The following is a 26,144-nucleotide window of genomic DNA, read 5'->3' on the forward strand; positions in this document are numbered from 1 at the left end:
TACATGATTATTTCCTTCCTCCTCCGTTTATTGGAGTAGTTGATTTCTGATCAAAATGGAAACACCCCTTTTAGGAAAAAAAGGAGTGCAGCCGGATTATGAGATATATATTAGATGTTGAGCTCAAGGGAGTCCTGTAGATTTTTGAATGGGCTCTTTGTCATTAATACCATTGGAATTATTGTACTTAAAGGGGTTGTCCCGCGCCGAAACGGGTTGTTTTTTTTTTCAACAGCCCCCCCCGTTCGGCGCGAGACAAACCCGATGCAGGGACTTAAAAAAAAAAACCGCACAGCGCTTACCTGAATCCCCGCGCTCCGGTGACTTCTTACTTACCTGGTGAAGATGGCCACCGGGATCTTCTCCCTCGGTGGACCGCAGGGCTTCTGTGCGGTCCATTGCCGATTCCAGCCTCCTGATTGGCTGGAATCGGCACGTGACGGGGCGGAGCTACACGGAGCCGCTCTCCGGCACGAGCGGCCCCATTGAGAAAAGAAGAAGACCGGACTGCGCAAGCGCGTCTAATCCTGAAAATTAGACGGCACCATGGAGACGAGGACGCCAGCAACGGAACAGGTAAGTGAATAATTTCTGATAACTTCTGTATGGCTCATAATTAATGCACAATGTACATTACAAAGTGCATTAATATGGCCATACAGAAGTGTATAACCCCACTTGCTTTCGCGGGACAACCCCTTTAAAGCAGTATGTCCTCTAAGGGAACCGTATATACACTAGTTTTGTACAACCTTGTGCTGCATTTTCCTGTAAATCAGGTTGCCAGGAATGTCGCTGTGTAAAGAAAATAGATTTAACTACAACCCCTTTATTCTGAAGATCTAGCAGCATGCCATTACAATAGGGTAAAAACCTTTCACCTCTTAACAGCCAGAGTGTCTTGGTCCTAAATGACCAGAGGTTTTTTAACAATTTTACATATGTGGTGGTTTAATGAACCTATTTTTTTTTTTTCCCCTCGGCTACCAAATTACTTTTGCTGCGTCCTTTTTACCCTCTACCTGGTACATATTCAGCCCCCATCTGCTCCCTTTTCCCTTCCCAATCATGGAGGATGACTGTTCCAACATCCTGAGACCCCACCCCCCGCACTGCGGCTGTCCTCACGGGACACACCGTCTCCCCCACCCCCATTCTTCTCCTCTGTTTCCCATTTTCTTTTTTGGGGATCTTAAAGGGGTTGTCCCGCGCCGAAATGGGTTTTTTTTTTTTTTTCAACAGCCCCCCCCCCCGTTCGGCGCGAGACAACCCCGATGCAGGGGTTAAACAAGAACACCGGACAGCGCTTACCTGAATCCCCGCGCTCCGGTGACTTCTTACTTACCTGCTGAAGATGGCCGCCGGGATCTTCTCCCTCGGTGCACCGCAGGGATTCTGTGCGGTCCATTGCCGATTCCAGCCTCCTGATTGGCTGGAATCGGCACGTGACGGGGCAGAGCTACACGGAGCCCCATTGAGAAAAGAAGAAGACCCGGACTGCGCAAGCGCGTCTAATTTGGCCATTAGACGCTGAAAATTAGACGGCTCCATGGAAACGAGGATGCTAGCAACGGAACAGGTAAGTGAAAAATTTCTTATAACTTCTGTATGGCTCATAATTAATGCACAATGTACATTACAAAGTGCATTAATATGGCCATACAGAAGTGTATAGACCCACTTTGTTTCGCGGGACAACCCCTTTAAGGCAGCATGGTTCTTTTTAGCCCCAGCTAAGGGATTCCAGGGGCTTGCAGATACATTGATCCCACGGGCGGCTGTGCGTGGCTGCATCTGGGACTCGGCGGGTCTCAGAGCCCTAGACCCCTTTGCCGCTCTCTTGGTCCACCCACACTAATTTAGGCCACAGCTTCCGTCTAGTCATAGGCACTTCTTGTGTGAGTGGTCAAAGAGTTATGCAGATGGCCTTAAACGGACTGGATGCATCTTCTACATTTCTCTGCCTCCTAGGGTCTGCTATGAAATGCCCCACAGTCTTCAATTCTGTCTGCTAATGTAACAGACGAGAAAGTAAGATTTTTGTACTTATCATAAAATCTTTCTCATGACGGTCATTGGGGGAGCCAGAACCCACCCTAAGCGATCTTAATGATTTTCTGATATCCACCTCCTTGTTAGAACATTCTTCCTGGAGTTGCACATCGTTCTTCTAAACTGTGTTATGTCAATGTTTTACTGTTTCGTTTTAACCTTTTAGTATCCTACTTGCTGCTCGTACTGCTTGCATACAAATTGGTTAGCTTGGTACCTACAGGAGGAGTATAGATGGTAGGAGGCGCTAACACTTTTATGCTTATTGTCCACCCTCTAGAGGCAGTAACTATCCCCACAGTTTTCAGCTCTGTCCACTGGTGTACCACTAGGCGACCCCGGCCCCTTAGCAAACGCAAGGATCCTCGGGCCCCCGCCATATGGTGTTTCACCATCGCGGGCCAGGGACACCCATTGCCCAGGGCAGCAGTCACCTAATTCCACGCTGCAGACTTCCCTGGCGTGCATTCCTACCTTTCACTGAAAGACTGCAATCTGATTTGTCACAACTGCAGTCTATCGGTGCACTGCCAGCCACGTGATTGGAGGAGGGGAGCAGTGACCATGCGGTGGAACTAAATATGTGCGTATATAATAAAATGTATAGCTGGTAAAAGTTATACCAGGTCTGAGCTATACGGTATAAGTTATACCAGCTGTACATATATACATTCCCTGTGGTCTTTACGATTACGAAGATACCAAAAATATTATAAATTTTTTTAGGTTTTTCCACGTCTGCACAATGAAAACACTTTTTTTTTTTTTTAAACTTATTATTTTTACATCGCTGCATTAAAGGCCCATACATTTTTTATTTTTCCATAGCCGGGGTTACGTGAAAGCTTGATTTTTGTGTGACAAGCTGTAGTTTTTAACTGTACCATTTTGGGATACTTACAGCTTTTTTGGGAGGCAAAACGAACAAAATAAGCATTTTGCCTCAGTTTTTTTAAGGTTTTTTTTTTTTTTTTCTTTACTGTTTTTGCAATGCAGGATAGTATGTTCAATTTATTGTACAGGTCATTACAGATATAGTACTACCTAATTTGTGGGATTTTTAACATTTCTGGGTTTTTTTCCTTGCGCAAAAAAGTTTTTACAGGGTTTTTTTACACTTTTTTTTTTTATGTCCCTGTAGGGGACTTGTGCCATAACCGTTCTGATCACTATGACAATACATTACCAGACTTCTGTACTGCAATGCCTTATCGCTAACAATAGTGTTCATAGGCAATGACAAGTTGGAATGCCAGTATCTTGCATCCTGTTACATTGCAGGGGTGATGTTCTTGGCTGTGTCCCCCAATAAGCGTGATGAGAAAAAGAGATTTTAAGATAAATACAAAAATTGTATTTCAGACACCCCCTTGTTTCAAGCTAAGTAATGCATTGAATAGTTTTATTTAAAGTGCAATAGTGTCTCATAGAGGTATATAATAAAACTGTCTGGAGCAAGTTCGAAAAGTCAAAACCTTTTGCATTTATTTTCTAGGAATTGCTTGAAAATGATTTGGAGACACCATTATTGCCTAAATACACGTCCGTATCTCTGCCTCGCACAGGAGAGCTGTTTAAAGTGGAAGTCACACACATCCAAACACCCAATGTTGTAAGTACACTATATAAACTGTAAGCAACTATTAAGAGGATTCCTTTTTATTAGCATTTGAAGAAAATCTCTTTCTATTGTAGACCCATCCCATCCACGTATTACACGGACAGCCTTTCATTTGAATGGCCAGCATTTTATATTACATTTTCCCTATATGACCTCTGCAGGTGAAATGAATAAAATACTTACCTGGCCCTTCCCTCCTAACCTTTATGGTGTACCTGAGGTCCACTTTCATCCCCTATCCTCCAGATTTCTCTCATTGGTCCTTGATGCCCACAGCATTTTTCTCTGGCTCGCATCTGCTCTGGGGCTTCCATGTCGCAGCCGGTGGGCATGATCTGCTCACTGGTCCCCTCCAGGTCTGGGTTTGTGAGGCTTATTAGCCATGTCCTACTATCAAGGTCAGCACTTTCCCAAATTTTCCATGCTCTTGCGCCTTTTGCCCAGTGTCTCCCCTTTTTCTCCAGGCAGGCTAAATGTAGGCCCTGGCTTCTTCGGCCTGCACAGGCTTAGGTGAGACTTCCGGTTTAGTGCACTGCCTGGGACGGATTTCCAGCAGAGCACACTGAATAGGTCTAATACCATAGGACAGGCATCTACAGCGCATGCTCCCTGCATAAGATATAACTGCTGGACAATTTCTGGTCCACTGCTTTCTCCACAATACAGCAGTCCATGACATCCATAGCTACCAGCTGCCTTCAGCAAATGCCCTCTTTGCCAGACCAGGTAGGCTCGTTCTTTGACAACCCCCCACCCCCACCCCCCAACCCAGCTGGTTCACTACTTTGAGGGATATGATGGGTATCTATATTAAGCGTACACACTCAGGAGACTTTGCTCCTTGGCCCCTTGGGGCAGGTCGCTGATAAAGAGCTCGCCCTATTTACTCAATATGCAGAACTGGTATTGCCTAAAGGGTTTCTCATGTGGTGCACAGGACCTCCTTGGGCTACAGGTACAGCTGTACCCAATATTGTGGAGAAGCTATGACGAATGTTCATTCCTTCCTTCCGCAGTGCAGGTTATCATATGCTTGGTCACATCCGCCATACATTCTCATTAACTCCTCCCTGTGAGAGTATTTACATTGCGGGTGATCCCAGTACCAACAGATCTTCCAGTATCTGACTTCTCATTTCCCTGAGGCCGGTTTTACACAGCCAAGAATCTTGTGTGAGTTTTGTGCATTGCAAGACTCAAAAAAAAAAAAAAAAACATTTTTTGAACAGGGTAATACACTTGAGCAATGTTTTACCTCACTGCGATGCATCGCCCATTAATTTCAATGGGAGCTTTAATACAGTGTATGCCGTGCAATGTACATGCAAGTGCGATGTAAGGTTTCCCATTGAAATCAATAGGAAACACTTCATCTCCGCTATCGCAAGTGAGGATTGAAATTTTACAGAATGGATGCGAGGCGATTTTGCCTGAAAATTGACCCGCATCCGCAGATAAAACGAGTTGACGAGCGCAATATTGATCAGAGCTGTTGCCGCCTGGTGTCAGCTGTAATAAACAGCTGGTGGTGTATGATAAGAGATCGACGCGCGTTCTCCCTTGATACATACCCTAACGCTGCAGGACATAAATGTACACCCTGCAGTGGGAAGGGGTTAATAGAGATCTGCAAGTGGTTGCTTTACATACTTGGTTCAGTGATATATTTCCTGACTCTGTCCAGGAGGTTGATGTGGAGTGAATTGATTGAGATCTCCGCTGCATTGTGGATGGAAGGCCTTTCAGAGCATTGGTCGCATGACAACTTTAATCCTCCTTGCTATTGTGAGTTTACTGGCCACCTTCACTTGATTAGACCCATAGTACTGCCCCATGTTTTTAAAAATGCCCCATGTTTTTAAAAATGCCCCATGTTTTTAAAGTGCACCACTTTAACATATGCCAAGATGGCCGCCCTCCGCTCCAATAAGTGCAGATCTCGATGAGGTGTGTCTTATGTGTCAGAATGTAGAAGGGGTTGAAATTGTCTGGTTAATGGTGAACAAGGAGGAAACGTTAGTTAGGATGGTTCTAAGGACCAATCAGACTGACAGCTCTTGGTGGAATCTTGCAGGAGAGCTCTGTTACCATGTGGCGGTTGCTGGTCCTCCCGGAGCTGCGGTGTGCGGGGTCCCGCGGTCAGGAGGCGCCCCTCCGGCTTGTTGTTCGGCTGCCGGGGGCGCGGTTGCCGGGCCGCCGTGGTGCCTGTGGCGCGCACACAGCGGTGAGAGCAGCTGCCGTGCACGAGCTCCCTTTTATTATGTTCTGTTGGGAGTTGGCTGTCTCCCTCTCTGAGCGAAGGCTTTTGTTTAAAGGTCGGGCAGAGACTTGCAATCACTGCCAGTTATTGGTTTCCCAAAGTGTGCTAGCTAGTCTCCCTCTGTTGGTCTCCTGCTTCTGTCATCTTGTCTGCTATACCTTGCTATTATCCGCCAGGTTTTTCCATCTGCCTCACTTCTGCTTAGTATTTCATGTTCGTGTTGGTTATTTACATCTGCCTTTTCTGTCGGTATTCTACCCTTTCCATGCAGGTACGCCAGCGTCCCTTTTCCGGTCCCTATTTAAAGTAGGGACCACCGCCCAGTTGGGGTAATTTCAAGTTATTCTCTAACCACAGAATAGAGGATAACTTGCTGATCGGTGAGGGTCTCACCGCGGAGAATCCCACGGATCCTGAGAACAGGGTCCTGCCTTGTTCCCCTCTCCTGACGACTACTGGGTTGCTTCACACATGCGCACCCTGCAGTGGCATCACTGTGAATGGAGCACTGGTCGAATATGGCGATCAACGCTGCATTCATTTCAATGGGGCCAACGGAAATATCTTAGTGCTTGGCGCTCGGCTGCTTCCTGTAGTCTCATTGAAAATGAATGGAGTTCTTCCGTTTCTAGCACTCCATTCAGTCTCATCCTCACTGCAAGAGGTGCAGTGAGGAGGACCGCAGTGAGATCTTCACCGATCCCCAAAATATTCCCCATCTTTTTGGATAGGGAATAACTTGTAATACTACTACTACCACTTTAAGATTAGGACGATGTCTCAGGAAGGTACTAGAATATGGATAGAAGGCTTGCAGCATAATTAAAAGATTTAAGTCTAACCAGAGTCTTCTCCAGAAGGAAAAGTATAGTGGTAAGTAGCCTAAAGTCATTAATGTGCATTGTTAATTAACTGAGCCTTCTGTCCAATAGGGCAGGTTTCAAAGTTAACTCTTTCTGTGCTGCGTGAAGTTCGGCCACTGCATTGGGTCAGCTTCAACTAAGAAATTGTTTTACTATAGTATTACTGACTAGCTCTCTGTACTGTAGGATACAACAGTAGTTGGACTGAATACTTGCCCTTTTCTGCAGGTCTTCATTTGTATTAAGAGCGAAAATGGAAAATCCCAGATCACTGACTTCGGTGATGGAGATTGTGATCCTGTTCAATCCATCCTTAATAAAATCGCCTCCGACGGAAACAAATTGTTTCCCTTGACAGATTTTACAACAGGTTTGAGCAAATATTAAATCCTTGTCTGTAACTGATCTATGTAACTTTTATCTTTTATAGAAACACTGACTCTTCTCCTTTTGTTTACAGATATGCCTTGTCTTGCTAGGTACAGTGATGGCTTGTTGTGTAGATCGAAATTACAGTCCATTAAATCTTATGACCCTGTTAATTGTGTTGTAGAGTATGTTGACTATGGATGTACAGAAGCACTGGATACTGGCAGGTAATACAATAAGGCTCCATTTTCCATTCTGCAAAGTTATTTGAGGTATAGTAGATATAATATATAAACCACTATGTATACTAGAGCTAGGAAGGGGCAGTTGGTACAAATTTGTGTGTATCGTTGCACACTTTCATGAGTCATTTTTATGGTGTTTTTGCCTCAGTTTCCACGGGCGGGCGATTATTAAAAAATAGCTGAAGTACAATACACCTGTGCTTTAAAATACTTTGACATATGAAAGTAAAATCTGAGGCATTTATTATTACACCTGAAGCGAGCCTGTCAAGAATCATGCCAGGGGCAGCATGAAATCCTGATAGGCATAATCAATACAGAGAGCTATGTTTAACTCCGAACCACTGCAGCATTTCAGAGAAAACTTAGTGTAAAAAGAAGGTAGGGAACTGGAGGAAAAGTCATCGGAGCGGCTTCTTGTCCGGCTCGGCTAGACCAACTAGTCTCTCCCTATTTGTTTACCTGTCAATCTAGCCAAGCTGGGTAGGGAGAAACCAGTTTGGAACTTCCTCCATGACTTTTCTCTCTCTTCCCTGCTTCTTCTTAAACTGTTGACTCTGGAACGCCAGAGCATTTCAGAGTTTAAGCACTCTGTAGTGAAGGTGTTCAGCAGGATTTTTATGCTGCCCGTAGCTCAGGCAGCATGACTCTCTTGAGTAAGTCCCTTCAACGCCTTAGTGATGGCCAATACGTAGTTTTAGTGATCTCACTAATTGACTTTAAACCTGCACATACATCTTTTTAAAGGATTTTCTAGGCAGCACCAGCTGTCAGTGTCGGGCTGCGCTGCTGTTGGCGTGGAAGCCACTGCTCTGACCCCTATGTAGTGGCCTGCGCTCCTAATTGCAGGCACAGTTCTCATGGAAATCAGTGGGAGCTGTGCCTGCAATTACAAGCACAGCTCAGAATTGATTTATTGTAATAAAAGTTATACAAAAAATTATATGTACCCCCAAAGCAGTGCCATTAAGAAACACATTATCTCACAAAAAAAAGCCCTTATTTGGCTATGTCAACATGTTAAGGTTCTTAAAATGCAACAATAAAAATCGCTTGGTGCTTAAAGGAGTTCTGTCATTGGAAAAAAAAATTGTAAACTTACATATTCCTCCCCAGGCAGTCTTCTTACTGCATCTTATCCTAACAGATCTTCTCCTGGCTCATCCTGTGCCCCGGGTCACCTCACCTCCAGCCGGCTAGATCCTCTTCTTTCTGTTACGTAGCGTCCAATCTCCGCATTCTGCAGGTCAATGTAGGTTACGTAACTAGTGAAGTAGCGTTCTATGCCTAGCGGGGAATGCCGGACTATTGCCAAGACACTGCATTCGTACTGTCTTGCCGCTACTGTTCATATACTATTGCCGCGAGACAGTGCAGACGCGGCAATAGCCCAGCATAGGATACGGCATTCCCTGCTAGGCAGTGAATGCTACATTACTAGTGACTAGGTACATCCTACTCCAGGAAACATAAGTAATAAACAACCAAACAAGCCAGCAGCACTCAAAATAACCCCAACTGAGCAAGTCAAGGTGGGGAGGGAGAGAAAATTGCGTCAAAAAAGCAACAAAACATGCAAAGCCACCAAACAGCTTGTGGATCTTCAACAAAAGAATGGATAATTATATAGGCAAAGAGGGCGGCAGCATATAGATGGTGCTTCACAGCGTCATAGGATGTTTTTCTATGACGCTGTGAAGCACCATCTATATGCTGCCGCTCTCTTTGCCTACATAATTATCTACTCCAGGAAACAGAATGCCGTGAATGTACGCAACATCATAGGAAGAAGAGAATCCGGGCAGCTGGAGGTGAGGTGACCCCGGGGACTACAGGAGCCAGGAGAAGATCAACGAGGAGAAGAATGTGGTAAGAAGACTGCCTGGGGAGGAATAGGTAAGTATTGATTTTTATTTTTTTTTGAAATTTTTAAATTAAGGCACAAAATGAGCTAATTGCAAGGGGTTAGGTGTTAGCAGATTTTTTTTTTTATAAAGGTTATTTGGTAAATTCATTTTTCCTTTACTATAGTAGTAAAATAATTACTAGTAGTACCCTTTTTTAAAATTGGAATTAAAACGCTGGCATAGCATTTTCTATTATTGTCTTTTGGCATTGGGAATTCCATAGTTGAACCACTTAGAAGGGTTTTCCAGGGTTAAGAAAAAAAATCTAATGTGCAGGGAATGTAATAAAATAAAAAATAAGCCGTACTTGTCTTCTGAAATGGCCTCTGCCAGTCCAGCACAAGAACCCTAACCCCTGCTATGCAACACTCATTTATTCCGTTCATTCTGCATTTGACTTTTAAGCCATGCACAGACTCCAGCGGTGATCTTGCGAATAAGGGTATGTGACCACTGAAGCCTGTGATTGGCTGAGTGCTCACATGCATAATGAACAGCACATAATCAGTGCAACTTCTTCTGGAATCGGAGCAGTGCAGTGGGGAGAACATGTGACCGCTGTGGCCTCTGAGTGGCTGCAGCAGTCACTGAGTCTATGTTATGAAACAGACACAGAGAGGACTGCAGCACTGGATCCCCAGGACTGAGGGTGGCTGAAGGCCCATTTAGACACAACGATTATTGCTCAAAATTCACTCAAAAGCCATCTTTTGAGGATAATCGTTGTCTAAATGGGCCTTAAGTACCACCGGATGTGTTTCAACACCTCTGCACCTGTCATTAAAATTTCACATAGTAACCAGACAATCCCCTTAAACCGTTTCCCAATAATCTGGTTGGCATGTGTGTTTTGATATGCAGATATCATTTCCCTTTTTGACTGAATTTCTTTTGCATATTGTGATAAAATACTCCTCCTTACTACATTTGTATAAATTATTTGTACAGTACTGGCCGCTTTATAACGTATGATAAAGATAAGCAGCCACAAGGGATTGTGATGGTGCAGTGACTAGATTCGTTTTTCTTTTTAGGATATTTCAGCTTCCTGCTTCACTTACTCAGTATCCAGCAAAAGCTATTAAAGTGAAATTGGCTGGTTTTAAGCCTCCTAAGGAAGATTTTGATAATCAGAGACTCGTGTACTGCCCAGATTGGAGCCTGAAGTCATTGTTTGCTATGATGGACTTGCTGCAAAAAAAGATATTTTTTGCTACCTGTGTTGTAAGAGCATTTTAGATTCCAATGTAGTTTTCTTTTTTATACTATCATAGATTACTTAATTTGTTGAAAAGTTATTTCCATACAAACTATTTAAATGTAGCAAATATTTCCAATTTGGACATTTACGATGTATTCTGTAGTTATACCATAAATGTCTGGTAGATGCAGGTCCCACCTCTGGGGACGAGCACTTATGTGGACAACAGGGATTCCTCAACCTGCTTTGCAAGGCAGCTGTCAGCAACAGCATTCCAGCAGAGAATGATTGGATACATGGCCGCTTACATGCATGGCTCTTTTTGATCACTTAAGGTCCCTTTACACGGGACGATGGTCAGGCTATAAAGCACCTGACAGCCCTTCCACAGACTGTCTCCATTCACAGTAAACACTACTCGCTCAAACAAGCGACCCGGATAAGTGCCTTATCTGCGGCCATGTGTACACTGGACATTCTCCCCATGTGAAGTACCCTTTAGATGCGGTTCCCACCTCTTGCTGCTTCAGTAACTACCATAGAAATGTATGGATGAAGCCACGTCTGGGTGGCCATCTCATTTTATTTTACGCCTGGACTCCGTTGCTAGCTGGTACTTCAAAAGGCAGGTTTGTAGATTTTAATTCTCCACAAAAGTTCCAGCTGCACCACTGGGCCAAGAACTTATCAGACATTTATCTCTTATCCTTTGGATATGTTGTAAATGTAAAAGGCAATACCCCTGTTATTGGCAATGTTGATTAATTTTCACCTGCTGATTCCCTACCTTCCAAAAGCAAGATGGCACAGAGAATCCCTAACTTTTCAATGACCTGCCAGTAAAGTTCCTCTCGTTCAAGTTACCTGGCCTTACCCCACCAAAGCGAGGTGAGAAATTACGAGGGATCATGCTGGCCATCAATGCCACGGCATGTGGCTTTTCCCCCCCAGGGAAGGTAAGTATGCATAGCCAGTGACCCCTCTTTCCCCTTGGCCATTCCTCGGCTTATCAACAGCTGCCCCACAGTCTGATCTGGCCCTATGATCTGCGTGGGGTAATGGAACTGCGCACTGATGCCTCTTGAAGGGGTTTTCTCCCTTAGATGGGCAGCAATATGTAGGCCACACGGTCTTCCTGGGCAGTTTCTACCACTTTGGACCCTATGGCTTTTTACAGTCATTTTAGGTCACGCCGGCCACGTGATGAAAATTCAGGTTATGCATTTTCTCTTCCGCTGTCTCTGCTCCTTCACTTGCTTCCCACTTTCAGCCTAATCCCATTACATCACTGAGGAAGAGGCTGCTCCCTTCGCATTTACATGGGAAATGCGTTTGCCCATGAAAAGCAATCACCTGTAGGAGTCATCCTATTGGCTATGACTCTACTTCTGGGGGTGGGACTTGCGTTACGACCAGATCTGCGCCCTCTGCTACACAGATCGGTGGGACCTCCTGGACCCAGGAAAGGCTTGTCCCAGGCAGCTTCTTGCCTGAATAGTCCACCTCAGCCACAGTACACACAGTTGCAGTCGGGCATTTTTTCATCTAGGGACAGCTCCTGTTCCAAGGGCAAAATATTGGATTCTGACTCTTACTTAGATGAGAAACAGTTATCCAAAGTTTGCACCATGGTATATAGTCTCATAAAGGCAGTTAAAGAAACGCTCTATGTCAAAGACCAAGAGTCCTCTGCCAATTTGGGCTCCTACTCCTTCCGACATCTAAAACATTTGTATAAGAGATTCCCTACTCATGTGAAATTTGAGGATGTCGTGTTCAAGGAGTGGTCTTTTCCAGATAAGCATTTTCTCACCCCTAAGTGCATTAATGTAATGAATCCATTCCCTAAGGAATCGATTAAAAAGTGGTCATCCTCCCCTGTCACGCCTTTCCAAACGCACTACTCTGCCCCTGGCAGATGTATCTTCTTGCAAGGACTGGGAAGGCTATCCTCTCACCTAGAATGTGTGTAAAGAGAGACCTAGGAGGTTAGTGGGGAGACTTATAAGGTCCTGTTGCTCCTCTGGATAATATGCAAATAAGGAAGATGAAACACTCTCTCGACAGTGGCAACTATTGGAGGGTAGCATTCCTGCAAATCAGTGTATCTTATAAGTCTCCTCCCACACCTAGGTGCTTTCCCTAAGGAAAGATTATACCCTATAGCCTATAGATTATAGCCAAACCAGAAATCTACTGCACGCTGATGAGGAGCAAAACCCCCTAAACAGTTGTGTGTGTATAGTTATCTGGCTTTTGGTCAATTCCCAATCATTGTTATAAAGACTTGTTTAAAGGGTCTAATATTGATTTGCAGGAATGCTTTCAAGAACCAACATGATAAATGGCTGGAACCCTTTGCTAAATCATTATTTGAAGCAACAGGGTCAGCCCACCTCCCTCTCTTTGCCTCATCTTTTGTTGGTAGGGCTTCATCTGAATGGGCAAAACATCTGCACGAGGCATCCTATCTGGTGCTCCCCAGGAGGAGTTAATTGAACAGGCAAGTTCACCTGCAAGGCCTTTTTGGGTGGCTCTTCATGGCAATTCACCGCACGCTGTGGCTAAAATGTTGGTCTGCAGAGACCATTTCCAAAAGGTCTTTAACTAGCCTTCCCTTTAGCAGATCTTGTCCCTTCAGAAGTCACCTGGACAAAATCTTCTCAGAAGCTCCAGGCGGAAAGAGTTTTCATCTTCCACAAAATAGATCCACTCATCAGTACAGCGGTAACAAGAAACCTAATTTTCGTTTTCGTCGCTCCAGCCCACAGTCTTCCTCGCATCCCCACACCCAAGCAACAAACGCAACATCAGCTAAATCTCCTTACGCATGATGGGCAATCCCCAACCTGGTCATCCAGGGTGGGGATCCATCTCTTACTTTTCAGGGACATGTGACTCTCCCATGTCAAAGATGTTTGGGTGCGCAAGATCACCTCTTCAGGGTGCGCCATCATTCTCCTTCCTGTCCGCCTTTCCTCCGACTCCTCTGATTCCACGGCCCCTCAAGAAGGCCAAAATGGTGGGCATCCCAATGATCCTCATAGTACCAGACTGGCTAGCTCTTCTCCCTTGGTACGCCGTTCTCGTGTCTCTATAGGTCAACACACCCTGACCTCTAAAGCTCTGCAAGGATTTGTTGCAGCAGGGCCCAGCACTTCACCCACATTTACATATGCTACGTTTGACGGTGTGGCTCTTGAATCTGAAGTCTCGAGAGCACAGGGGTCTATTTTTGAGACTATGCTCAAGGCCAGAAAACCCTCATACTCCTGCATCTATCGTAGGGTGTGGAGGTCCTTCTTCAGATAAAGGGGAGCAACATCATTTCTGACCCATGCACTTTTGCATTTCCAGCATTCTTTCCTTCCTCCAAGGTGGTGTGGATATGAGCTTGAGCCTCAGCTCCTTAAATGGTCAAGTTTCCACACTGTCAATCGTCTTACAACGCCCCTGACTTCCAAAGCTGCGATCTTTAGGGAGTGGCACATTATACCACTCCTTACTGCATCCACTCAGCACCATGGGATCTAAACTTCATCCTAGATGCATTGCAAGTATCTCCCTTCAAGCCCATACATGAGATCTTCCCCTGTCTCTGGACTTGCCATGTTGTCTTGTTCTTCTCCCTTTCTAGTGCTGCATCAGGACAACGTGGTACTTTGAGGTGGAATGGTGAAACCAACTTGGAGATAACGGCTGAAATTTGCAATGAGGATATCGTTCTGACCGGATCCAGCACACCCTCTGAAACGTCGCCTTCATAAGTTCGATGTTGTACAAGCACTCTGGATCAATCTCTTACACAGAATCCACCATTCTGATTCACGGCCCTCAGCCAAGGTCTGGCAGCCTACAAGTCCACAATCGCCCACTAGATCAGGTCATCAATCACGGAGGCCAAGGGCAAGAGCCGCCCCTTCAGGTTATGGCCCGCTCTACTCCAGCGGTGGGTGCATCCTGGAAGATATCCCATAATGCTTCTGCTCTTCAGTTTTGCAAGGCTTTGACCTGGTCTTCGTTTCATACGTACTTGGTCACATGATTCTGCATGCAGCAGCACCCTGATCACATCACAAGTATTTTTAGCCCACCCCTAGGGGCTGCTTTTAAATGTCCTGAGGTCTCCACTGTGTCCTTCAATGACACCCCAGAGAAAACAGAATTTTTTTGTTACTTGCTGTAAATTCCTTTTCTCGGATGTTCATTGGGAGCCACAGCACCCCACCTATTTGTTTCAGGGGAGCCGATTGTTTCTCTGTTCTGGGCTTTCCTGTTTATTACTTTGGTTGTACATTTTATTTTTTACTAGTTCACATGTTCAGTTCTTCGGGCTCTTTCTCTCCTACTGCTTGCATACAAACTGAGTAAGCTTAGAGCCAACTCCAAAAAAAAAACTACACAAAAGCTTGTCCTTTCGCAGGATGAGTTGTGTTTTTCAATTGTACCATTTAACATACCATTTAATGTATTGGAAAGCTTTTACAAATTTCTAAGTGAGGCAAAATAGAGGGGGAAACCACATTTTGGGGCACAATACTACTTTTTACGTCAATATATATTTTTATTAGAGACTTTGCACTTGACGTACTTACAGATCAATTGGCATGAGCCTCAAAATTATATTACTGTTATGCATAAACAACAACAAAAGAGAAATCCAATTACAACGCAAGTAAGTTTTTCACATTAGAAAACTGGATTCTGAATGAAGTGTTTCACTACCGTCTCCATGTTTTGTTTGGTTAATACTTAACTAGGTAAATTAGTGCTTGAAAAACAGCCTGAAGAACAGCAGTCAACTGCTTGCAAAAATTAGTCTTCATCAGGGTAAATCTTCATGAGTAGAACAACACATGACAAGTAGAAAAATACGGGGGGAGAGGAAATGGAACAGAAAGGGAAATAAGAAAATGGGAGGAAAAAAGGGGGGGGAAAGCAGGGAAAGGAGGAGAGAGAAAAAGTGGCACAAAGCAAGAAGCGACAACACAAAACAGCGGAACAAAACAAAAACAGAAAGCCCCTGCCCACCCCGGCGCCACGACCCCCTTTTATTTATTTACTTATTTTTTGTTCGTTTGTTTTTTATATTGGCAAAACTCCATCCATAAGCCACCACTCAAAGCCCACAATACTGCTTTTTAATCCCTTTTTTTTTTTGAAGACGTGATGAGCAAAAAAGCACAATTCTGGCATTGCAATTTTCCTTTTCTGATGACGTTCACCATGCCAGATTAGTAATGTGAGAGTTTTATAACTTTCACTTTTACGGATGCGATGATCACCAAATTTTTTTTTTGCTAAAGGGGGATGTAAACTCTTTTAATAATTTTTAATTTTTTTTATAAATAAAAAGCTTGTTTTCACTTATTTTTACATTTTATTTTAGTCCCCATTAGGGACTTGCACAGCTGACATTCATTGTGTATGGGGGTAAGCCCAACGGGGCATGTGCAGTTAGGACATACATAGACATATGGCTGACTTAGAAAGGGGTTAAGGCTGTTGGAGCTCTGCTTTTCTGATGCAGCACTCCAAATCTACATTACAGATTAAAAATATAATAATCTGACTACTCATAGCCATCACTGGGGTGAGGGGGTTAGGGGCTAATTACGTACGGTCTTACTGAGTTCACTATATAATATGCAATAAACTTCCGCCAGCAATGGTGGCAGGCAACCTGGAAGTTATCTTGTTTAGTCCCTGAAAGTACTGCAATAGGAAAAAGAACAGAATTTTGAACCTATATAGATTAAAATAAATAAGCTCAGTACTGAAATACAGCTACTTGAGCAAAACAACCAGTCAGATATTGATGGCCTATCCTGAGAATAGGCCATCGACTTGAATATTCCCTCTAAGTATTCTCAGAAGGCGTAAGTGGCTAAAAGAAAGCCAATTATGTTTTGTTTTTAGCCACTTATCTACCTCCCGAGAAAACCCCTATAACTAATACTATACAGAATATTTGGAGCTGTGAGTCCCCTATAAAGATATATTACCATAAGTAATTAAAGGGGCTTTCCAGCACTAAACTATTGATGAACTGAACTTACTGTAGGATAGGCCATTGGTAGTTTATCGCCAGGGGTCTGCTGCTAGGGATCCCTGTTAATCAACTAATTGAAGAGGCCATGATGCTTAATTGAGCGCCACAGCCTCTTCTCAAGCCTGTGAAGTCATGTTTATAGGTTACATGGCCCGAGAGCAGCTCGGTCCCATTCAAGTGAATAGGACTGAGCTGCGAAACCAGGCACAGCCACTGTACGGTGCTGTGCCTGGTATGGCCTGAATTGACAGTGGTACTCACCAAAGCGCTGCTATTACTTAAGGTAGATGATCAATAGTTGATCAGCTAATTCAAAGATAGACCATCAATAGTTTAATGCCAGATAACACCTTTAACCAACACAGAATTAGGGATGTTTTCAGACCAACCTAAAATAAAAAAATCCATCCATAAATTCTCGTAAGGACAAGATGAACTACGCATGACTGATTGTAAAACATTGTCTTTCCTAGGCTGGTTCAGAAAATACTGTGTTGTTGTATGACGACAATCAGCAACTGGTACACGTGCAATTGATCAACATGGGACTGGCGGAGATGGAGGAGATTTGAACATGTGTGAAGGTATTGTCTGTCTGTTTTGTGGACTTGCACATTATAATTGTATTATGGCCATTGCACTCTCTTTTCCAGGAAGATTTACTTTTATTAAGCATGCACACAAAATCATTTCTAGTACAGATTTGCACACACGTACATACACCACCTCTGCGGGATTTCTCTCACATGGTAGACACAGCCAAACGGGATGATCCAGCCAGCCACCCCCCCAACTAAACTGCTGTCCCTATGTAATAATCCCCGACAGGAGGGGGCTCTGGTTTTATGTTTAATATGTTTTTATTAGAACTTTTGCGTAATTTTACACATAAAGAAACTAAAAAGAACAACATATAGCAGGTCTCGCAGGACAGCAATAATAGCTTACAGATTAGAAAAGAAAAAATCTAAGGATATTGTACCCAGTAATACCACATTCATTTCTTCTATATATCCTTCCGGTACAACCCATATAACTTTATACATGCATAATAAAATACTGTAGCATCAGGCCCCAGGCCTAGCAATTTCTTGTGCTCATAGAATAGTGCAATTTTCAAACACCTGCTGCCATTTAAAAATGGAAAAAATAAAATTTTAGATTAAACAAAAATAGAATTAGAATTAGTAGGTCTTGGGTACAAGGAGAAAAGAAGAAAAAAAGAACCTTTCTGAGTGTCACCAAGATGAGAGTCCCCATACAGGTCTCCTCATGAACCCCTCAGGACCCATCCCTCTACCATTCTGTTATATTTTGGAATTCGGGGGAGTCACGGAATGCATTCCATAGTACCTGGGCGCATCCGTTTGAGCATGCGGCCCCAGAGCCCTTGTCCACCTACTCCTCCTTATACATCACTTGATTCAGCTCCTGAATAAATTCCAAGATCGACGGGATGACACTACTCCGCCAATGCCGTGGGATTACCGCCCTGGCCACAATGAGGAAATGGTGCAACAGACCTCTTGTAATCATGGTATAAGGGCCAGGAATGACAGAGAGCAATGGCAGCTTCGGAGTGACCTTCACCGTGCCACGGGACGCCTCCCCATATAACTCAGAGACCTTTTCCCAGAAAGGTGGAATAAGTGGACATTCCCACCATATATGTAGCATGGTACCAGGCTCGGGTCCACATCTCCAACATACATTTAAGACAGAGGGAAATATGCGGTTAATCAGGTCTGGGCATCTGTACCACCTCGAGAGGAGCTTAAAATTTTTCTCTTGCGCCACACATGCCAAGGGTAGTTTGTGTGCGAACATGAAAGCTTTCTCCCAATCAAAGTCCTGCATCTCCACTCCCAAGTCCCTCTCCCAACCCCTGATGTACTGTGGAAGACCCTGTGTAAGTCTCCCCAAAATGATTCTGTAAATCCTAGAGAGGACCTAGACCGGAGAACCAGCTCGCAAAAATAGTTCTTCAAAGGATTCAGGGTGCCTCAAAAGGGAACTCGACCCTAGCCAGGTCCTCCAGAATGAAGACAGCTGGAGATATTCCTTCCACATCAGTTTTTGATCTTGTCGAGACGCCTGTAGTTGCTTAAGTGATGGAAGACCCCCCCCCCAAGCATGCAATCTGGCCACACAGCGTGTCGTCGTCCTCCCACCACACATTAGCTTGATAAAGACTGGACATCTACCAGTCGAAACGTTGTCTTAGACTATGCAAGATGGATTAAAAATGTTTTTTTAAAAAGACCTTAGAAGACTACCGGTTTGATTGACACCCCTGATGCTGCTGATCTACTACTATCCTGAATGGGGATTCATGGCAACAGACGCAGATGGAGCCAAATCAAAGCTGCTTCTAAGCCCACCCACTGTTTCAAGGCTGCATGATGGTGCCAATCCACCAGCCTGGTGAGGACTGCGGCCGAATAGTAAATTCTGAGGTCTGGGAGTCCCACTTCCCTATTGGGCTTCATGCATGACATGGTCCGGTAACTAATACAGCTACTCCTCCCACCCCATATGAATCTGCGAAATGCCCGTTGATTTTATTTAAAATAATGTGCGGGCAGCCTAATTGGTAGAGTCTGGAAAAGGTATAGAAATTTTGGGACCACATCCATTTTTAAGACCTTTACCTGCCCGAGCAAACTCAGCTGTTTAGCAGTGTAGTGGTTCAGCTCCTGTGTCACCCTCTCCAACAGAAGAACATAATTAAGTTGACATAGAGAGGAAACCTCTGCCGCTATTTGCACCCCAAGATATTGGATGGAGGTTGAACGCCATTTACAAGCAAATTGGTCCGCTAGGTTGGCTACCTCGCCAGAGGGGAGAGAGATATTCATGGCCTCTGATTTATACAAGTTAACTTTGAAGTTGCTCAAGTGCCCGAAGTTGGAAAACTCCCGAAGGACCGGTCGGAAATGAAATGTGTGGCTGAGTGATGTACAAAAGGAAGTCGTCTGCATACAAGGCCGCCTTGCAGGACTGGGTCTCAATCTGCAAGCCGCGCACAGCAGGATTGTTCTGCAGTGCCACAGTCAAGTGTTCCATAACGATGACCTAGAGAAGAGGGGAAAAAGGGCAACCCTGTTTCGTCCCATTCCCAATAGGTATCGGGTCAGACAGAAAGCCATTCACCCAGATCCATGCCAACGGGTTCCCGTACAATGCCAGGATCCAGTTTAAAAACTTAGGCCCTAGACCTAAATGTGTCAGTGAGGGCCTCAAGAAGTCCCAGCTAACACAGTCAAAGGCCTTCTCCGTGTCCACCAAGAGAAGGCAAAATGGCTGCGACAACTGCCGGGCCTGGCTGATTAGTGTGAGGGTCTTGCTGGTATTGTTTCTGGCTTCTCGCCATTTTATAATACCCCCTTGGTCATTGTGCATATGGGCTGGCTGGCAGAATGGGAGCCAGCCTGTTCGCTAGAACCTTCGAGAATAGTTTGACATCTAAATTGATAAGTGAAATGGGACGGTAAGTGGGGCATAGCCCTGGATCTTTCCTTGATTTGGGGAGCACCATAATGTGGGCCATGAGCACCTGAGAAGGGAATGGAGCGGATGGTGATATTTGGTTGAACATCCCTTTCAATATAGGAGTAAGGATTTCCTGGAAATGTTTAAAAAATCGGGAAGTAAACCCGTCCGGACCAGGGACTTTCCCTGTCTGTGAAGCCTTACTGACCTCACCGATCTCCTCTGCCATGAAATCTATCTCCAAGGCCTGGCTAGTTTCTCCCGGAATACTCTGTAGGGCTGTTCTCAGTATATAGTCATCAATCTTACTTTTCCGATTGGCATGGGGCATAATAGCTAGCTGGCCTTGTATATTGTAGAGTCCATGATAATAAGCCCGGAATGCTTCTACGATCTCTTTGGGGCTATGTCTCTTATGGCCTGTATTGTCTATTATGTTGGGTACATATGTGAGGTTTGTCCTACTGCGAAGATAGCGTGCCAATGAGCGTCCACATTTATTGGCATGCTCTTACAAATAGCGTTTCAGGCATCTCAAAACCGCAAGTATTTTTGGTCTAGAATATGCCTCAACTCCTCCCTTGCGTTCATCAGTTCATTCTGTATGGGGTAGGGTGCTCGAGCGTCGGAACAATTTCTCAATATTTTCTATTTTGGACAGTTGGGAAATGATAGCTGCCTTTTCGCTTTCAGGCGTACCCCATGCTTAATAAGTATCCCCCTCAAGACACACTTAAGTGGCTTCCATTGGACCGGCTCAGCCAAATGATTGTTAAGGAAGTTTTTGAAGGTGCTGCGAAGATCCGCACAGCACACCGAATCCTTCAGGAAATTATCGTTCAGCCTCCAAGTCCAAGGACTCTTTGGAGCACCCGGGATAGTTAAAGTGAGCAGGATTGGGGCATGGTCTAACCATATTGCTGACCCAATGGACGCCACCGGGCCCCAGTTTAGGGCATGATGACTCATGACTATAAGATCGATGCTGCGATGCGAGTGATGTGCAGGTGAGTCTCCCTCCAGACATCTACCAACAATAACTGCCTAAGAGCCTTGTGAAACCGACAGAGCTGTGTGGTCCCGATGTGCAGTCTTCCTCAGGATCTAATGGGAAATTAAAGTCACCCCCCCCCCCCCCCCTTCCCCCAGCACTACGACCCCCTCTGCGAAGTCTGTTAACTTGCGTTGTATGGTTCTACCCATTTGCACAGGACTCTGATTGGGGAGGCACCACGCAGCAAGAGTGAGGAGTTTACCCCATATTCTGACCTTCAAGAAGATAAAACGCCCCTCCGGATCAGTTACTTCGCCCAGAACCTCTTGAGGTATCGCTATCGACACCCCTCTAGACTTAGTTGCCGGATTCATGCTATGGAACCATGTTGTAAAGTGTCTGTCTCTCAGCAACGGTAAATGTCCCGCATGAAAATGCGTCTCCTGAAGATTTTAGCTTATGCAGCTGATACAGAATCTGACTTCTTTTTTGTGCTATATTGAGGCCTCGCTTCAGTGAGGCCTCTGATGCGAATGTTATTTCTGTGTCCCCGATTCTCTATATTATCCAGGGAGTCCATCAGCAAGTACGGCTGGTGAGATACGTTAGCCAGAGCAGATTTGTGATACTCCACTTTATCGCGCCGAGACCCTTTCACCCATGTGGCGGATGGAGCAAATTTCGGTCTTGTTTGCAGATTCTAGATGCAATATATATGCTTTCATGTCCTCTCTAGTAGGAATAGATCGCAACTGAGCTCGCAGTTCATGGAATTCCGATATTGTAGGGTCCTGGCCCGCTTGCTGAGATAGAGAAGGAGAATTCCACATGCCACTTGAGGGCTGCACCTCTCCCTGCTGCATCTCCAAGCCCTGATCATTAAAGGGGTTGTCCCGCACCGAAACGGGTCGGTTTTTTTTCAGAAGCCCCCCCCCCCCCCCCCCCCGTTCGGCGCGAGACAAACCCGATGCAGACGTTTAAAAAAAAAAAACGGATAGTACTTACCCGAATCCCCGCGCTCCGGTGACTTCTTACTTACCTTGTGAAGATGGCCGCCGGGATCTTCACCCTCGGTGGACCGCAGGTCTTCTGTGCGGTCCATTGCCGATTCCAGCCTCCTGATTGGCTGGAATCGGCACACGTGACGGGGCGGAGCTACGAGGAGCCGCTCTCCGGCACGAGCGGCCCCATTCAGAAGGGAGAAGACCGGACTGCGCAAGCGCGTCTAATCGGGCGATTAGACGCTGAAGATTAGACGGCACCATGGAGACGGGGACGCTAGCAACGGAACAGGTAAGTGAATAACTTCTGTATGGCTCATAATTAATGCACGATGTATATTACAAAGTGCATTAATATGGCCATACAGAAGTGTATACCCCAACTTTGTTTCGCGGGACAACCCCTTTAAGCATGGCAGAATCAGAGTAGAGGGCATCTGCAGCCAATGGATGAACCGTTTGCAGGGATTGATGCATGCCTGCTACCTGCCCAGAGAGAAGTGGAGTATGTCCCATACTCTGTCGTGACAGCTGCGCAGGGGCTGCCAAATGGCTCATGCTTCCGGTCTGCGAGATGGAATTTGGAGGAAGCATATATCTATGTTCCACAACACTTCTGCTCGATTCACAACCCGATTGGTTGTTTGAGTTGGCTGATTCACAGTGATTGGTTGTTTGGGTTGGCTGATTCACAGTGATTGGTTGTTTGAGTTGAATCGAGCAGAAGTGTTGTAGAATATAAATATATGCTGCAGGCAGCACCTCCTTCCACATAGTGCCGGTGCCATTTCCCTACTCTCCCCGATCGGGACCGGTCCGCTGCCCGCCGACGAGAAAATCATCCATCCTGCGACCATTAGAGGCACAAGGTTGCGCCCCGGAGCGCCGCTGGGATCAGGGCTTTCTGCTGCTGCCCATGGTGTGCTGGTAGGTGAAGTGCTATGGCGTGATGAGCGTGCCTGCGAGAGTGGGAGCTCTTAAAAGCAGCGTCCTCACTCACCCGGGGCTCTGTTTTTAGTAGATATATTGGGAGAGGGGGCAAGGCACCTGGCTGCAGTTCATGTAATAGGAGGCAGTGGCACCTGGCTGTCATTCACTTGATTATGGGGTGGAGACACCTGGTTGTAGTTCAAGTGATTTCAGAGGGCGCTCTTATTGTGAATATATAACTTAATAGTACAGTAAATATATGTGTACTTACATTTGGCAACTAAGTTTCTTTTTAATTTTGCTCCTAACCTTTTTAGTTTAGGAGCCAATAGTTTTTTTTTTTGTGGAGCCCTGCCATGAAACCCACGCATCACTATTAAACTCAGATGACGCGGCCTGGGCCGGGGCAGAGGCAACAGGGGGAAGTAAGGCCGCCTGCACACGGGCGGAAATCCCGCGGTGGGATTTCCGCCACTGAAAGCCTGCATAGGAGTGCATTACAATATGCACTCCTATGCAGACGGCCGCGGTTTGGCCGCGCGAAATCTCGCGCGGCAAACAAACCGCGGCGTGTCCTATTTCTGTGCGGGGCTCTGTGAGCCCTGCACAGAAATGTCACTCACCCGGCCGCCGGCTCCGGTCTGTGCATGCGCCGGCAGCCGGCACATGAAAGAGCCGGGTCCGCCGGGCGCGGGTAAGTACACGTTCCTCCCTGCAGGCGCTGGGGTTGGGTCCCGCGGCGAGAATCCTCGCCGCCGGATCCGATCCGCTCGTCTGCAGGCGGCCTAAGGGATATATTTTGTGAAGGCATAGCTCTAAAACTGTGGAATATTAAAGGTGGAGTAGGCACAACCCTGTCTATAAGAATTGGAAATAGCTATATAAATATTACCTTACTAGCCCAGGTACCCAATACAGAACACGTGCAATACAAAAGGTGACATTTTAGGTAAGAAAAGATAATATCAGAACATACACATAGATACATGGACGGACACCTATGCTGATTAATGCTGTGTAAATGTATTAACTTAACATAGACAAATTCAATGATCCTTGCATTTAACATTTTTATTATGTAACTTTTACTTCAAGGCCTTGACTATTTTTTGTTTTTGGGTGCTATAGTTGCATGTTCACATCCGATTTTAGTAAAATTTGTCAATTTTTGCTGCCAATAGCAACCAATCATAGCTCAGCTTTCATTTGTTATTCTGCTGAGGTAAAAGTAAAGCTGCGCCATGATTGGTTGCTATAATACCGCTGAGGTAAAAATCAAAGCTGCGCTGTGATTGGTTGCTATATATTATACTGCTGGGGTAAAATCAAAGCTGCGCTGTGATTGGTTGCTATATATTATACTGCTGGGGTAAAATCAAAGCTGTGCTGTGATTGGTTGCTATATATTATACTGCTGGGGTAAAATCAAAGCTGCGCTGTGATTGGTTGCTCTGGACAATAGTATTTAATCCTCTTAGTGCTGAGGTAAAATGAAACCCGTCCTGTGATTTGGTTGCTATGGGCTACAGTTTTTAATCCTCAGTGCTGAGATAAAATGAAAGCTGCTCTGTAATTGGTTGCTATGAGCAACAGTATTTAATCCTCTTAGTGCTAAGGTAAAGCTAAAGCTGCTCTGTGAAACACAAATTGCCAGTATGGCACTTCTAGTGAGAATTACTTGTTGGAAATAACCAGAAATACTAAATCGCGTAGAATCCATTGGTGAAAGCAAATTTAGCAGTTGCTACATTAAAATTCAAGCAAAGGCAAAAAAAATGCAAACAAGGTTGCTGAGACAACAAAATTTCAGAATATTTTTTTTTTAGCCTATAACCTTCTCCGGGTCAATATTATACTGCATGCAAAATTTCATGTCAATCGGTCGTACCGTGTGTGCCTGATGCTCCAACAAACAAACATTGACAAATATATAGAAGATTAAGCGCTAATGCCCACGCTGGATTTCTGCCGTGTTTTATGCGCACCGACCCTCCATGCGGGATGCATACGGCGGATCCAGAGTGGTAAGTTTGGGGTGGTGCCGTGCCAGATTCCGCTGGCAGAGTCCGTCACGGCTGTGGGCATGAGGCCTAATACAGAGCAGGTTGCAGCAGTATGTAGTCCATTCACTGGGATGCTGGGGAAAGCTTTCCACCAGCAAAGTGTACACTATATATTAATAGGAAATTGGTAACTTCTATGCCAGGCCTAGGTCCATAGGCATATTACTTAAGTGCCCAGACTTCATGGTCCTTGAACAAGGTATTAAGGATTTAAACTCTTGTATGCATTAGATCCAGCTGCAGTTTTCTGTGTTTTTGTATATGAAAATACTAAAGTGTGTTTTTCCTTACAGGTAACAAGTGGGTTTTCTCCTCCAATGAGAAGATTTTCTTTGTTTATGGATAATTATATCATCTGTTCTTTGTATGTTGTGTAACTTTAACGTTGGTAGTAGCAATATTTTACGCTACATCTAGTTTGTTCTTTTTTGCCATATTATTAATGCAAGATTGTTTTCGACTGTTAAAAGAGTTTCTGCATTACATTGCATCCGTGTCTAATTAATCATATTAGGTATTTAATACACTACAGTTGTACTAAAAATGACTCACCAACCATTGCAAATTAGTTGCCAAATTTACAAAAAAAATATTTTTAAAAGCTCAACGCAACCAATATAACAAGTAGTGTCTCTAAATTCACCACAAAATGTCACTTGTAATGACTACCGCAGTCTTGGAGTTATTCAAGCCTTTTTATGAGCAGCGTCTTTAGTACTTAGTAGAGCACCTTTTGCTGTTATAACCTTTTGCAAATGTGATCCATAGCCAGGCACCAGCATGTGACAGCGTTCCTGAGGACCTTTAGCTCATTCCTTATAGGGTATGGCCGCCAGTGCACTATTATTTTTGGGTTTGCATGCTGCAACTGAAATCCCACTAAATTGTATACTGTGTAAGTTTCCTGGAATTAAAAAAATATTTGCCTTTTTTCCCTGAAACTACCGCTCTGCCATAAGCTGTTTAGTTTTGCAGCTCATGCAAATGAATAAGGTTGAGCTGTCATTTCCACACACAGCCTAATCGACAAGAGTGGTGCTGTTTCTACAAAGGCATACACTCCTTGATCCTGGACAACCCATCATTAAAACTGC

General features: G+C 44.8%; 1 protein-coding gene across 1 annotated transcript in view; it reads left to right on the forward strand.

The window, feature by feature from the left end:
- The window catches only part of RNF17 (ring finger protein 17), a 188,042-nt gene extending 162,569 nt beyond the window's left edge, over window positions 1-25,473 (forward strand). Inside the window, exons 35-40 of the mRNA XM_066582149.1 lie at window positions 3,548-3,664; window positions 7,025-7,166; window positions 7,257-7,392; window positions 10,352-10,541; window positions 17,044-17,154; window positions 25,344-25,473. Of these exons, the coding sequence (XP_066438246.1) occupies window positions 3,548-3,664; window positions 7,025-7,166; window positions 7,257-7,392; window positions 10,352-10,541; window positions 17,044-17,142 (684 nt within the window). The 3' untranslated portion in view covers window positions 17,143-17,154; window positions 25,344-25,473. The remainder of the gene's footprint in view (window positions 1-3,547; window positions 3,665-7,024; window positions 7,167-7,256; window positions 7,393-10,351; window positions 10,542-17,043; window positions 17,155-25,343) is intronic.
- The last annotated feature ends 671 nt before the right edge of the window (window positions 25,474-26,144 follow it).

This window comes from Eleutherodactylus coqui, chromosome 1, assembly GCF_035609145.1.
Source record: "Eleutherodactylus coqui strain aEleCoq1 chromosome 1, aEleCoq1.hap1, whole genome shotgun sequence".
Classification (NCBI taxonomy): Eukaryota; Metazoa; Chordata; class Amphibia; order Anura; family Eleutherodactylidae; genus Eleutherodactylus; species Eleutherodactylus coqui.